General features: G+C 35.7%; 1 protein-coding gene across 2 annotated transcripts in view; it reads right to left on the minus strand.

The window, feature by feature from the left end:
* Positions 1 to 17,206, minus strand: part of CCSER1 (coiled-coil serine rich protein 1) — a 1,235,477-nt gene that overhangs the window by 664,033 nt on the left and 554,238 nt on the right. For both annotated transcript variants that reach the window (XM_044224492.1, XM_044224493.1), the window contains exon 8: positions 7,584 to 7,661. In XM_044224492.1, the coding sequence (XP_044080427.1) occupies positions 7,584 to 7,661 (78 nt within the window). The remainder of the gene's footprint in view (positions 1 to 7,583; positions 7,662 to 17,206) is intronic.

The following is a 17,206-nucleotide window of genomic DNA, read 5'->3' on the forward strand; positions in this document are numbered from 1 at the left end:
AATTAGAAGGATGGAGGAAAAATTACTCCTTCCCCCCAGCTCTCGCTCCCCCCAACCCCAACATACACACTGGATATTCTCAAGTCCCAAAGCATGAGTCAAGTGCTTGAGAAGCTTTTTGATGGTGCAAGACCATTATGACGGCTAATGATCTTTACAGATATTATCCTTTTGTGCCGCTAAATCAAGTACAAGTAGGAGGGTTGTCAGAAAATAGTAAATCACACAAGAAAACTAGAGGAAAAAATAAAATAAATCTGATAGCCTAATGACACAAAGGCTCAACTGTATGAAAAAACAGAGTAGCCCTCAGGTGGTCTAGTGAAAAAAACACCCAAAAACCCAACACTGTCATACCTATGGAATGGCAAAATCTGTCATTACTGTTTCAGTTTAGAATATATAGTTTCACAATTTCTGCACATTGAAAAAGTAATATTTCTATATACATAATCAAAGTGATTTTTACTTTTAAAAGAAAATACCTTAATATTAATTTATCCTAATAAAGTTAGGTAACAAATAGTTGTATAAATATGATTCAATATTAAAATGCAAATAGCCATTTTAAACACTGTATTAGTGTACAGCAGGATTTCTGTAAATTATTATATACACGCAAAGTTAATACATTTGCATCTAATCTTAACTTCTATAATAAGTACAAATATTCAATAAAAGTAGATTCTGTTTTGCACCTATTTCATGCATTTGTGTCTGTGTTCAGAGACTGTGTGTTTTGATGGATGTCTGTGTATGTTTGCATGTGTACACAGTTTCAATACATTTGCATATATTTAAATAGTAAATAGTAAATTTGCTTATTCAGATTTTTCTTGAATGTAGACCACATTAAAGGAAAGCACTGCTTTTCTTAGACATGAATTAATATAACTCAACAAAGATATATGTTGACCAAGTACCTGAGCAAAGTTTTAGAACTTAAATTAATATAAATTACATTATCAAATGATCTATCACAATCCCTAACTTAGAAATAAAGTTGGGGCTGAACCTGTTAAACCTGGGCCTTCCTGGGCCTGCTTAGCCAGAGTGACTCCATGTTGCCTAGGTAGCCATTTTGTTGCCTAGGTAGCCATTTGGTTGTTGCCAAGTTGCCTAGGTAGCATCATCTTTTATCTTTAGCTGGAGGTTGTATTTAAGATGGTGATGTGGACCATTTCAGGGAGTTATTCAGTTTTCCTGGGTAATTCCCATTTGTATAGGAGGTATACATGTCACTAAGCTTGTTTTTCTCCTGTTTGTTTTTACAGATAGGTCTCATCCAAGAGCCTAGAAGAGTAGAGGGAAAGTTATTTTTCCTCCCCACATAAGATATATAAAATTTGTATTTCTGTGTGTTCTTTTATTGTTTCATTTTGATGAATATTTTTACAATTACAAGCACTTTTTTTAAAAAAAATACCTATCCTTGCTATTTTCCCCAAAGGATTTCAACTATGAATTCTCTTAACAAAAGGGTTATCAGTTAAGTCATACTGATTCTATGCAGTCAGAGCTGAAATAAAGATCTGGAGGCATTCCAGGAATGATCTACCTCCCAGATAAAAATTCAGGATTTTAGAAAAAAATCATTTGATGTAATATTATAAAGAAAACTGCATGTTGGAACTCATGTTTTAGAATTACTGGTTATCCTTGCTGATTTTCATTTAATGCTTTGTTCTAAAAGGCACAGAGGGGCCAATTTGAAACATTTGTTAGATGTAACAAAATGATACAGAATAATGTAGAATAAAAATATGCACTTCTGTATTTGTTAATAAAACAATGTATACTGATTTGTTATAGGTCTTTAGGATTATAAAAATAACATGAGAGTCCTTTAGCTAATCTATTCATTTATTTTCTCACCAAGTAACTATTGAGTGCGTTTTACATTTGTTGGCTTTAGTGGCACACCTCTGATAAATGGAATGTGCTGATATACAATGAAGTCTAATTAGACATTTAAAAAGTATCTAAATTCAACTCTGCCTGAGCTGGGAGAAGAGTGGTACAGGGAGAGGAGAAGGTAGACAGAGCCTATGCAAAAAAAAGAGAGAGGAAAAGTGAATACAATTTACATGGTGTGGCTGATAGGATCTAGCTTTCTTCTCAGTGCTTCTGCTAAGTGGGTATGACAGGAGGAGCCTGAGTAGGCAGTTTCCACAGGTGGTCTGTTTTCCCCTAGTGTGAATCTCTCGATGTCTAGGGTATAATGGTACAGAATGTATTTTTTCATACTACATGGCTTGCTACTGAAGCCAACTACTTTCACCCAGCACTGCTGCTAACATAAAGCAATTTTTTATTATTGACTGAGGATCTTTGAGGGGTATTCAAGGAGCATATCACAGAAATATTTCTGAATAAATGTGATTTTTACCTTGCCACCTTCAAGCCTCAAATCTCACCTTCAGACCAGCATAGATCACCCTGTTTAATTTTTTTTTTTATCATACCCTTGACCCTCGCCCCTACATTCACTATTACTTCCCTGTGCAATTTTTCCTTTTTATATTGCACCTAAAACTTTCTGACATATTATACGCTTTCCTTACATTCATTATTTATTATAAGTATGCTGTCAAAAAATGTAGGCTCCATGAGGAAATAGCTGTGGTTTGATTCAAGGATGTATCCTAAGTACCTAGGACGGAGCCTGGCTTCCATGGGGCACTTAGTATTAGTTGAATAAATGCATGTATGGATTTTCAAAAGTGATGCCCTTAAAACCTCCCCACAGGATAAGCTGTGATTCTTTCACTAAGTATTAGTAAGCACTTGTGGCAGCTGATCATATATCTTGTGTTTTTAATCAGTGTTCTTGTCTGAAACTTATCCTTAATGTAATATGAAAAACTGTGGTTCAAAAGAAAACGTGGGATATATCAGTTTTTAAATTTGATTTTTTTAAAACTTATAAAAACAAACAGAAATACTTGGTATAAGTAAATAAAAACAAATGGAGTATATGGGGAGAAGGCACTCATCTGCTAAATGCTGGGGCACACTGACATGATCAGAAGTACTGAGCTTATGGAAAATAAGGGCAACGAATGGATCAAAAATAGATAGCTTTAAGAAACTATGGATTATTAGTTACTGAACTAGAAAGCCTAATAGATAATTATTCAATTCTTACAATTAGCTTCAATCCATATGCTGACATAATATAGTTGCATAGCACAATATACTCTCTTGCTCTAAGTTAATAAAACAATTATGGTAAAAACTAAGCATTCTTGGGGCACCTGGGTGGCTCAGTCAGTTAAGCATCTGCCTTTGGTTCAGGTCATAAATCCACGGTCCTGGGATCGAGCACCAAGTCAGGCTCCCTGCTCATTGGTGAGCCTGCTTCTCCCTCACCTCTCCACTTGTGCTCTCTCTTTCTCAAATAAATAAAATCTTTAAAACCAAACCAAAACCAAAACCAATCATTCTTACTCCTTACATAATGAACCATTCTCATATTTGTTAGAATTCCTGTACACTATTAACTGTATTAGGAGGGCCTCCAAAATTAAATCTAAGTAGTATAGATTGAGAATATTGAGATAACTGCATTGAGTTTTTCCTTCAAAATATGTATCCATAATGCAACTAGTATTATTTTCCTAGCATATAAGTAGAAAACTTCATTTATAAAGCAAATTCCATCATTTGGAAACTGTTAAAATCTGTGATATAGTGGTATGATCATACTTTTCTAAAGTGAGTTACACTTCACTCACACATGACTCAGACAAAATATATGTGTGATGCCACAACCCAGTTTTAAGTAGCCAAGTAAAACCATTAATGATATTAAGACTAATGTGCTTAATAATATTTGATAAAATAATAACATCAAAACTCTTAAAGAAATATGAACAAAAACTGCAAGTTCAATATTAATAAACACTTATTAAACATAAGTATAAAATATATGCTGATTAGAGGAAGACTCCTCTAGAGACTCTGATTGTTCTGAGTCAAGTTCAGGCACTAACTGAAAATTGGCACTTAACGTAAATCAACTACATTTAAAAAGGTAACTTTCTGTAGAACACCAAAAAGAAGTTAAACAAAATGAAACAAAACAAACCTCTCCATACAGATGCCCAGTTTAAAAAAAGTACCTGAATTTTTACCCTGTTACAATATAAATCTTCACTGTATTTTGGTTTTTCATTCCCAACTATTTAAACCAAAAATGGGAGTTCAAGCTCCTGCAAATATTCTGAACTATTACATTCAAAAAATAATCACAGATAGCTTATATTCTGTCCTGAAGTATTTATTTATATAATTAATATAATCAGAAAATATTTACCTCTTAGTGTAATCTTGCAATTGGCAACATTGTTACTTGACTATATCTTTTATCCTATTTTAATAACACAAATGACACCTAAGAAATTATTTTTGATCTTTCAATAAACTAAGCCATGTATATAGAGGAAGGTGAAAGCGGTTCAATTGCCATTGATTACAGAAGATACATTCATCACTTATTTAACAATGTCCCTCATCATCACAGGAACCATTGTATTTACAGGCCTTTGCTGAGACACTCTGAATTTATTTTTAAAATTTTTTTGTCCTATGCATTAGAAATCAAAGACATCAAAACAAATAAAATCAAATCAAACACTAACATTAGTTTCAAGTCTCCTGATATGTCTATTACAAGAATGAAGTAGTTTCTTATGTGAATCTTTGAATTTATTCACTGTAGTGGATTTTCAGAAATTTCTTTTAATATTTTCATTATAATTCATGTCTTTAAATATTTCCTATTTTAAGGAAATTTAAAAATATTCCCTATTTTAAGCAAAATGTATACTAACAACTATCTTCCCAAGAAAATTATATTAACAGGTACTGGTAGTCTCTTCTATTCTAACATTTGTATCATTGAAACATGATCTATACTGATCTCTAAGGAACAATTTGTGGCTCATATTGACAGATTTAGAAAGCAAGCAAGAGAGTATAAGTATCCTTCATAATGTACAAGATTTCTACAAGATTTTTCATATTTTCTCTGACAAATACTATTGCAAATTGTTAAGTTAGCTATTATACATATGTGAATATATATGAAAAAACAAAAAAATGTCAGACTATTTCCTATGAAAAATATGAGCAAATATTTTAAGTCAAAGGATAATCAATTATTCTTAGTGCATATGAGAAAGTGAAAAATTTATGGATACCGAAAAGTATAGAAACTATATCCCAGTCATAGAAAATAAAAATACATTGTTGATGAGTCATATATTCCCAACAGTCACACAATTTATCACATTCAAAATGCTTCACCTATTTATAATTTGTTTTTCTTTAAATATTTCCTTCCCCAATGTTTTCTATATAAAATGCCCCAAAGTCTATGGTAACACTTACATCCAATTAGTGCTATGAGGTTCTATATGCGTATCTTTGGTAATTCCATTCTGATTCTGATGATTATATCTTAGAATCTATCACCAGGAAATGTAAAATATGAAATCTTTAGGACAGATTATTACTGTATGTTAATGACTATCTAAGTCCCACCAAACACCTATGCAAAGGGATCCTGAAAGGATTCACGATCAACTAAATAAATAAATAAAAAGAAAGGACTCACTATCAAGAAATTATTCTTAGCCTTAATGCAACCCATTAAAATACATTAAATTCTCACTGTCAGATATGAAAAGAAGCTAGGAACAATGAAGATTTAATAAGGGTTACCTATGTTCATGGATCTATTTTATAAATTTTTATTTAAATGTTTAGAGAACTATGTAATATTAATAAAAGAAACTCACAGAAACAAGAACATAATGGGGCATCGAGAGGCAAATACATAAGACACAGTTTAGTTATTTCCCCGCAGGTACCACTCATCTCTTAGCAACTATTTCTCACTTGCAGTCACTAATAATGCTATAGATCTCACATTCTATCTTTATATTCAATCCTTTAAAAATTTGGAACTGGGTCTCCCAACCACCATTTACTTATTGAGTAAAGTGGAATATTTGAGTCCCAATACATATGTATTTTCCTCTTTCCTTGTTGAAGAATGCATTACTTTGAATAATTAGACTTCCACAAACACCATGTAGTAGTGAACAAGTGACTTCACTTTTCTGGAATTCAGTTAACTTATAATTTTGTTATGTTGGAATATGATTTAATGGAAACTATTAATTTATTAGTCTTATTGGACAACTGGCTTGCAGATTTAAAAAGATATAGGTTGTTATTTGTAAAATACAGACTGAGTCTATAACCTAGGTACTGATATGCAAATAATATGTAACAAAAGACTTTAAACAGGGAAAAAAACTTCCTTCAAAAGAGATAAATATTAAAATACTTGTGGTAAATCCCCTTTGAGCTTAGAAATCATTTCTATTTTAAAATATGAAACATTAATACCATTTAAATCATATGTATAACACTGCTATTCAAGCAAGAACTACTGTAGTCACAATATTCATGTCTAGAATATTTAGGTGTCTATAATAAACATAAAATGAATGTAGCAGAAAAATTCCAAAGAAAAGCAAGCTTTTAATGTTTTTTTAAATTAAAAAAATATATAAATAGCTGAAAACAATTTGTGCTAGAATTCAAAACTTTAGTTTACTTCCTAACAGAGACAAGTAGTTTTATGTCAAATACAGCAACATAATTTGCAAGGAAACACAAAAGTAACATTTATATCTATGTTATTTAATTTAATGAGGACCTGCAGATAAACTTACGTTTTATTATTATATACCTTCATAAAACAACTTAAAAACATCTCTTCTAATCTTACTTGTTAATAAAGTGCTAAAAATAATATTAATGTCTTTAAATAGAAGAAAGAATTCTGACAAACTTAGATGTAGGATGAAGAAGGTAATTTCTTTATATTTTCATCAAAAGGAAGCTTAAAGTCATCAACTTAGGCAAAGTGAAAAACTCATAGCTTCATTTAAAAAAGATAGGAATTTAAATCAGTTATCCAAAATCATCCAGTGTTACTAGAAGCAATCTTGTATCAACACATGTTTTACAATCCTATGTTGACAATTCAACAAGTATTTCACACTAAGAAAAAAAAATGCTAACTTTCAATTACTTTCTGCAGCCTGTACCGAGGCCCAAAAGCTAAAATAGTATTGTAAATTTCTCTGCACAGTTGTGTTTCCTTTTATGTATCAGAATGTAAAAATGATGTGCCTGGCCCTTGGTGATTGTGAACATAACTTGATTAAACTGTTAATAAATAAATTAGTACTTCCTTAAAAATAAATTGTTCTAGTATTCTAATATGTATCTTCCACAAGTCTGCAAATTCACTAATGCAAAAGACTATATGAGGAATGTTAGCTTAAAAAAAAATAATAAGACATTGGTATGCTAGTCGGTGCCTGTAATTATCTTTTTCAGTTCCAGAAGGTATTTGGGGATTATTTAAGAGCAAAAGATGAATGGCGAGCCACTAAATCCTATTAAATCAATGCATGGACACAGCAGCAACAGAGGTAAATAAGCTGTGGAGGTCTGAATACCAATAAAGAAGATAAAAATGGTTTTATATAGCTACTTACATCATAGCCTAGAAGTTCAGTCTGTGTGGATTTATCTACTCTTGAAGCAAAAGCCTTCTGTAAATGCTGGACTTTTTCCTGCAGAATGGGGAAAAGAAAAAAAAACAAAAACATGTTGTTGGTAAGTCATGTGCTTCTACAATAATGTCCCTGCTTATTAAAATTTGATTACTGTACAATTCATGATTATCTGCATGTATACTTTGCTCTGTTGGTACTTTGCATATCAGCTTAAATATTCATAACTTTAATTTTCTAGTCATAAGGACTCCACCTTTGGCATCTGTTAGTACAGAAACGACTGAGATCCAACCACAGTTGAACGTTAGAGAGCCAGGATTGCTTAAATACAAGACGAAATCCTTATACTGCATTTCTTGTTGGCTTTTTTTTTTGTCTCTTTGTTTCATAAAATGAACTGATAGGATTTCATTGATCCAGTCTCAGAACATTTCCCTTTAAAATCCAGAACACAATACTACTCAGTAGATTCCATTTAGTTTCTTTTTAATTTCATTCTTTCCTTCTTAATCCTCTCTTGAAATCTCCACATTTAGGAATCTATATGAGATATGTGAGCCCGGATAGCTCAGTCGGTAGAGGAATCTATATGAGATCTGACACTAATCAAATTCTGTCATAACTAGGTAAGGGAAGTAATACCTGAAGGAAGTTAGGGATTTCATATCTCAAATGCAAATGCATTTATTCTGGTCTACTAATTTCACTGAGCTTCTGGTTGGAGACTTCTATTTCATTCCTAGATGTAACTTAAAAGAGGATCCTGAACTTAGTTATCATGCAGTATGATTACTGTGTGCCTGGCATATCTCAAAATACTATACTTATATGATGGTACCTCATCTTGGGATTTTTACTACTATTATCACCATTTTTAAGAAGAATAATTTAATTTAGAAATCTTGACAAATTTCCAAGTAAGTTCATGTGATTCTATTAGATTCTGCTTTTACCTTAACTTGCTTTCTGAGGGTTGCTGGAGGGAAGGGGGTCAGGGGATGGGTAACTGGGTGCTGGATATTAAGGAGGGCATGTGATGTAATGAGTGCTGGGTAATATATAAGACTGATGTCTTATATAGGCTTGTACCTCTGAAACCAATAATATATGTTAATTAACTGATTTAAATAAATGTTAAACAATCATTACAGGAAATTCTACACATCAATACATAAAGGCCACTAATATAACTTTTTAAAAAATGTGAATTTCTTCTGTTTTAAGTTTGAATGCTCAATAAAATAGTTCCATAATATGTTAATGATAAAAGTTGATTTAATTCATCTTTTTTTCCCAAAATGAATGGTGGTCACCAAAATCCTCACTAAGAAGACCACTTTCCTACCTTCCCCTCCTCTACCTTCCGTCCTGCTTCCTTCCCCTGCCCATCCCTCTCTCTTGCCCTTAATTCTGCCTGATATTGCAAGTAATCAGAGCTGTTTAACAAACTACATACATAAACTAGGCAAACATATTTACAGGGTTTATTGAAATACAGAAAAAAAAAACTGTTATGGACTATTAATGTCTCATACCTTCTAACTTCCCTATCACAAAACTTCTAGTGCTCCTATTCAGACCAAAATGAAATGGTGATTAGGTAATTCAGAAAGATGTCATGCAAGTGAGGTAAGATCTTAACTGTTGGAAAAGGATAAGTGAAAATGTGGCCACATTTTGCAAACTCAGTTTAAAATGAAAAGTAACAAGTTTTGTTTATTTAGACTTATGTTGGGCTGAGGAATAAGAGCAGGGAGAAGTAGTAATAAGTAAAGGAAGCAATCAAGTTTGCTATCATTGAAGGGTTGTTTAGAAAAATTTATCTGTTTTTGAAATAGGTTGGAGTAATAAGTATTGGAAAAGCAAGTTTTGTTATAAATCTCTAGACATATGAACATTTGCACCTGAATTAAGAGACTATGCACTAATGCAGAAAGCAAGGAGGAAAGACAGCAAATGCTTCCATTATGCGTTGTTCACAGTTCTATTTTCAAGGGCTCCCAGCCTGAAGAGTGGGAAGGATTGCTACACTCTGGTTCATTGGTCTGAGTTATAAGACTTAGATAATTCAATTTATGATAAACAAAAAAAATTCAAACAGCTTCAATAACCAACAGCCTAATCAAGCCAAAACAAACAAATCCTACATCAAGAATACTTTTAGAGGAACCGGAGTCAAGATGGCGGAGAAGTAGCAGGCTGAGACTACTTCAACTAGCAGGAGATCAGCTAGATAGCTTATCTAAAGATTGCAAACACCTGCAAATCCATCGGCAGATTGAAGAGAAGAAGAAGAGCAATTCTGGAAACAGAAAAACAACCACTTACTGAAAGGTAGGACTGGCGGAGAAGTGAATCCAAAGCGACAGGAAGATAGACACCGGGGGCAGGGGCTGGCTCCCGGCAAGCGCCGGAGCAACGGAACACCAGAGCACAAAATCAGGACTTTTAAAAGTCTGTTCCGCTGAGGGACATCGCTCCAGAGGCTAAACCGGGGCGAAGCCCACGCGGGGTCAGCGTGGCCTCAGGCCCCGCAGGGTCACAGAAGGATCGGGGGTGTCTGAGTGTTGCAAGGCTTGCGGGTATTGGAACGGGAAAGCCGGCTGCAGAGACAGAGCCGACAGTAAGCTCGCAGCTCGGTGTTGCCTTAAACCGGTCGCAGGCCCGGTGAGCTCGGAGTGCGGCCAGAGGTCGGGCAGACGGGAGTTACTGGGCGCTGTTCTCTGAGGGCGCACTGAGGAGTGGGGCCCCAGGCTCTCGGCTCCTCCGGACCAGAGACCAGGAGGCCGCCATTTGTATTCCCGTCCTCCGGAACTCTACGGAAAGCGCTCAGGGAACAAAAGTTCCTGAAAACAAACCCGAGCAGATTACTCAGCCTTGCCCCTGGTAAGGACGGTACAATTACGCCTGGGGCAAAGACACTTGAGAATCACTACACCAGGCCCCTCCCCCAGAAGATCAACAAGAAATCCAGCCAAGACCAAGTTTACCTACCAAGGAATGCAGTTTCAATACCAAGGAGAGCAGCAGAATTCCAGAGGAGGAGAAAGCTAAGCACGGTACTCATGGCTTTCTCCCTGTGATTTTTTTAGTCTTGCTGTTAATTAAATTTTTTTTTTCATTTTTTTTCTCTTCTTCTGCTAAAATATTTTTTCTTTAACTTTTACCCTTTTCTTTTTTAACGTTTTTTAAATAGTTTATCTAATATATATTTTTTCTTTTTTATATTTTTCTTTATTCGTTTTCTTTTTTTAAATTCTTTTCTTTTCTTTTCTTTCTTTCTTTTTGAACCTAATATATCCCCTTTCTCCCCGTTCACGATTTGGGATCTCTTCTGATTTTGTTAAAGCATATTTTCCTGGGGTTGTTGCCACTCTTTTAGTATTTTACTTGCTCCTTCATATACTCTTATCTGGACAAAATGACAAGGCGGAAAATTCACCACAAAAAAAAGAACAAGAGGCAGTACCGAAGGCTAGGGACCTAATCAATACGGACATTGGTAATATGTCAGATCTAGAGTTCAGAATGATAATTCTCAAGGTTCTAGCTGGGCTCGAAAAAGGATTGGAAGATATTAGAGAAACCCTCTCTGGAGATATAAAAGCCCTATCTGGAGAAATAAAAGAACTAAAATCTAAACAAGTTGAAATCAAAAAAGCTATTAATGAGGTGCAATAAAAAAATGGAGGCTCTCACTGCTAGGATAAATGAGGCAGAAGAAAGAATTAGTGATATAGGGCGCCTGGGTGGCTCATTGGGTTAAAGCCGCTGCCTTCAGCTCAGGTCATGATCCCAGGGTCCTGGGATCGAACCCCACATCGGGTTCTCTGCTCAGCAGGGAGCCTGCCTCTTCCTTTCTCTCTGCCTGCCTCTCTGCCTACTTGTGATCTCTGTCTGTCAAATAAATAAATAAAATCTTAAAAAAAAAAAAGAATTAGTGATATAAAAGACCAAATGACAGAGAATAAAGAAGCTGAGCAAAAGAGGGACAAACAGCTACTGGACCACGAGGGGAGAATTCGAGAGATAAGTGACACCATAAGACGAAACAACATTAGAATAATTGGGATTCCAGAAGAAGAAGAAAGAGAGAGGGGAGTAGAAGGTATACTGGAGAGAATTATTGGGGAGAATTTCCCCAATATGGCAAAGGGAACGAGCATCAAAATTCAGGAGATTCAGAGAACGCCCCTCAAATCAATAAGAATAGGCCCACACCCCTTCACCTAATAGTAAAATTTACAAGTCTTAGTGACAAAGAGAAAATCCTGAAAGCAGCCCGGGAAAAGAAGTCTGTAACATACAATGGTAAAAATATTAGATTGGCAGCTGACTTATCCACAGAGACCTGGCAGGCCAGAAAGAGCTGGCATGATATTTTCAGAGCACTAAACGAGAAAATCATGCAGCCAAGAATACTATATCCAGCTAGGTTATCATTGAAAATAGAAGGAGAGATTAAAAGCTTCCAGGACAAACAAAAACTGAAAGAATTTGCAAACACCAAACCAGCTCTACAGGAAATATTGAAAGGGGTCCTCTAAGCAAAGAGAGAGCCTACAAGTGGTAGATCAGTAAGGAACAGAGGCAATAAACAGTAACAGTCACCTTACAGGCAATACAATGGCACTAAATTCATATCTCTCAATAGTTACCCTGAATGTTAATGGGCTAAATGCCCCAATCAAAAGACACAGGGTATCAGAATGGATAAAAAAATAAAATCCATCTATATGTTGCCTCCAAGAAACTAATTTTAAGCCCGAAGACACCTCCAGATTTAAAGTGAGGGGGTGGAAAAGAATTTACCATGCTAATGGACATCAGAAGAAAGCAGGAGTGGCAATCCTTATATCAGATCAATTAGATTTTAAGCCAAAGACTATAATAAGAGATCAGGAAGGACACTATATCATACTCAAAGGGTCTGTCCAACAAGAAGATCTAACAATTTTAAACATGTATGCCCACAACGTGGGAGCAGCCAACTATATAAACCAATTAATAACAAAATCAAAGAAACACATCAACAATAATACAATAATAGTAGGGGACTTTAACACTCCCCTCACTGAAATGGACAGATCTTCCAAGCAAAAGATCAGCAAGGAAATAAAGGCCTTAAACGACACACTGGACCAGATGGACATCACAGATATATTCAGAACATTTCATCCCACAGCAACAGAATACACATTCTTCTCTAGTGCACATGCAACATTCTCCAGAATAGATCACATCCTCAGTCCTAAATCAGGGCTCAACCGGTATCAAAAGATTGGGATCATTCCCTGCATATTTTCAGACCACAATGCTCTGAAGCTAGAACTCAACCACAAGAGGAAGTTTGGAAAGAACCCAAATACATGGAGACTAAACAGCATCCTTCTAAAGAATGAATGGGTCAAATAGGAAATCAAGGAAGAATTGAAAAAAATCATGGAAACAAATGATAATGAAAACACAATAGTTCAAAAATCTGTGGGACACAACAAAAGCAGCCCTGAGAGGAAAATATATAGCGGTACAAGCCTTTCTCAAGAAACAAGAAAGGTCTCAGGTACACAACCTAAACCTACACCTAAAGGAGCTGGAGAAAGAACAAGAAAGAAACCCTAAGCCCAGCAGGAGAAGTGAAATCATAAAGATCAGAGCAGAAATCAACGAAATAGAAACCAAAAAAACAATAGAGCAATTCAACGAAACTAGGAGCTGGCTCTTTGAAAGAATTAATAAAATTGATAAACCCCTGGCCAGACTTATCAAAAAGAAAAGAGAAAGGACCCAAATAAATAAAATCATGAATGAAAGAGGAGAGATCACAACTAAAACCAAAGAAATACAAACTATTATAAGAACATACTATGAGCAACTCTACGCCAACAAATTTGACAATTGGAAGAAATGGATGCATTCCTAGAAACATATAAACTACCACAACTAACCAGGAAGAAACAGAAAGACTGACCAGACCCATAACCAGTAAAGAGATTGAAACAGTCATTAAAAATCTCCAAAGAAACAAAAGCCCAGGGCCAGACGGCCTCCCAGGGGAATTCTACCAAACATTCAAAGGAGAACTAATTCCTATTCTTCTAAAACTGTTCCAAAAAATAGAAATGGAAGGAAAACTTCCAAACTCATTTTATGAGGCCAGTATCACCTTGATCCCAAAACCAGACAAGGATCCCATCAAAAAAGAGAGCTATAGACCAATATCCTTGATGAACACAGATGCGAAAATTCTCACCAACATACTAGCCAATATGATTCAACAGTACATTAAAAGGATTATTCACCATGACCAAGTGGGATTTATTCCAGGGCTGCAAGGTTGGTTCAACATCTGCAAATCAGTCAATGTGATACAACACATCAATAAAAGAAAGAACAAGAACCATATGATACTCTCAATAGATGCTGAAAAAGCATTTGACAAAGTACAGCATCCCTTCCTGATCAAAACTCTTCAAAGTGTAGGGATAGAGGGCGCATACCTCAATATCATCAAAGCCATCTATGAAAAACCCACCGCAAATATCATTCTCAATGGAGAAAAACTGAAAGCTTTTCCGCTAAGGTCAGGAACACGGCAGGGATGTCCATTATCACCACTGCTATTCAACATAGTACTAGAAGTCCTCGCCTCAGCAATCAGACAACAAAAGGAAATTAAAGGCATCCAAATCGGCAAAGAAGAAGTCAAATTATCACTCTTCGCAGATGATATGATACTATATGTGGAAAACCCAAAAGACTCCACTCCAAAACTGCTAGAACTTGTACAGGAATTCAGTAAAGTGTCAGGATATAAAACCAATGCACAGAAATCAGTTGCATTTCTCTACACCAACAACAAGACAGAAGAAAGAGAAATTAAGGAGTCAATCCCATTTACAATTGTACCCCAAACCATAAGATACCTAGGAATAAAACTAACCAAAGAGGCTAAGAATCTATACTCAGAAAACTATAAAGTACTCATGAAAGAAATTGAGGAAGACACAAAGAAATGGAAAAATGTTCCATGCTCCTGGATTGGAAGAATAAATATTGTGAAAATGTCTATGCTACCTAAAGCAATCTACACATTTAATGCAATTCCTATCAAAGTACCATCCATCTTTTTCAAAGAAACGGAACAAATAATTTTAAAATTTATATGGAACCAGAAAAGACCTCGAATAGCCAAAGGGATATTGAAAAACAAAGCCAAAGTTGGTGGCATCACAATTCCGGACTATTACAAAGCTGTCATCATCAAGACAGCATGGTACTGGCACAAAAACAGACACACAGATCAATGGAACAGAATAGAGAGCCCAGAAATAGACCCTCAACTCTATGGTCAACTAATCTTTGACAAAGCAGGAAATAATGTCCAATGGAAAAAAGACAGCCTCTTCAATAAATGGTGCTGGGAAAGTTGGACAGCCACATGCAGAAAAATGAAATTGGACCATTTCCTTACACCACACACGAAAATAGACTCAAAATGGATGAAGGACCTCAATGTGAGAAAGGAATCCATCAAAATCCTTGAGGAGAACACAGGCAGCAACCTCTTCGACCTCAGCCACAGCAACATCTTCCTAGGAACATCGCCAAAGGCAAGGGAAACAAGGGCAAAAATGAACTATTGGGATTTCATAAGATCAAAAGGTTTTGCACAGCAAAGGAAATAGTGAACAAAACCAAAAGATAACTGACAGAATGGGAGAAGATATTTGCAAACGACATATCAGATAAAGGACTAGTGTCCAAAATCTATAAAGAACTTAGCAAACTCAACACTCAAAGAACAAATAATCCAATCAAGAAATGGGCAGAGGACATGAACAGACATTTCTGCAAAGAAGACATCCAGATGGCCAAAAGACACATGAAAAAGTGCTCCATATCACTCAGCATCAGGGAAATACAAATCAAAACCACAATGAGATATCACCTCACACCAGTCAGAATGGCTAAAATCAACAAGTCAGGAAATGACAGATGCTGGCGAGGATGTGGAGAAAGCGGAACCCTACTACACTGTTGGTAGGAATGCAAGCTGGTGCAACCACTCTGGAAAACAGCATGGAGGTTCCTCAAAATGTTAAAAATAGAACTGCCCTATGACCCAGCAATTGCACTACTGGGTATTTACCCTAAAGATACAAACGTAGTGATCCAAAGGGTACGTGCACCCGAATGTTTATAGCAGCAATGTTCACAATAGCCAAACTATGGAATGAACCTAGATGTCCATCAACAGATGAATGGATCAAGAAGATGTGGTATATATACATAATGGAATACTATGCAGCCATCAAAAGAAATGAAATCTTGCCATTTGCAACAACATGGATGGAACTAGAGGGTATCATGCTTAGCGAAGTAAGTCAAGCAGAGAAAGACAACTATCATATGATCTCCCTGATATGAGGAAGTGGTGATGCAACATGGGGGCTTAAGTGGGTAGGAGAATTATAAATGAAATAAGATGGGACTGGGAGGGAGACAAACCATAAGTGACTCTTAATCTCACAAAACAAACTGAGGGTTGCTGGGGGGAGGGGGGTTGGGAGAAGGGGGTGGGGTTATGGACATTGGGGAGGGTATGTGCTTTGGTGAGTGCTGTGAAGTGTGTAAACCTGGCGATTCACAGACCTGTACCCCTGGGGATAAAAATATATGTTTATAAAAATAAAAAATTAGGGGTGCCTGGGTGGCTCGATGGGTTGGGCCGCTGCCTTCAGCTCCGGTCATGATCCCAGGGTCCTAGGATCGAGCCCCGCATCGGGCTCTCTGCTCAGCCGGGAGCCTGCTTCCTTCTTTCTCTCTCTGCCTGCCTCTCTGCCTGCTTGTGATCTCTCTCTGTCAAATAAATAAATAAAATCTTTTAAAAAATAAATAAATAAATAAAAATAATAAAATATATAAAAAAAGAGAATACTTTTAGAAGTTTTATTTTTATTTTTTATTTTTATTTTTATTTTTTTTTTTTTTAAGATTTTATTTATTTATTTGAGAGAGAGAGACAGTGAGAGAGAGCATGAGCGAGGAGAAGGTCAGAGAGCGAAGCAGACTCCCCATGGAGCTGGGAGCGTGATGTGGGACTCGATCCCGGGACTCCAGGATCACGCCCTGAGCCGAAGGCAGTCGTCCAACCAACTGAGCCACCCAGGCGTCCCAGAAGTTTTTTTTTTTTAAAATGATGGAATTCATTACTACTTCCGTTTGCAGACATTCTCACAGCAACAATTATGTCATATTTGAATTATCTCTTATTTATGCACTTGTATGCTATATTCAAATGTGGAGAGTAAAATATAAGTTTCTAATAGACTTAGGCATATATATTTAAGGATTAAATATTTTGTTTCGTGTAATAGTGGGAAGAAAACATATGAAAGTTTATGATAAATTTCTGTAACATACTATTAGAAGATTAAATAAAGTCGCTATAGCTGTTGGAAGATAATTCTCCATGGGTCTTTCGCATTTCTGTAAGACTGATACCTGTTTATGAATTGATAAAATTTTTAAAAAGATTTTATTTGTTTATTTGAGAGAGAGAAAGAGAGTGAGCACAAGCAGAGGGAGGGGCCTGCAGA

Source organism: Neovison vison, chromosome 11 (assembly GCF_020171115.1).
Source record: "Neovison vison isolate M4711 chromosome 11, ASM_NN_V1, whole genome shotgun sequence".
Lineage (NCBI taxonomy): Eukaryota > Metazoa > Chordata > Mammalia > Carnivora > Mustelidae > Neogale > Neogale vison.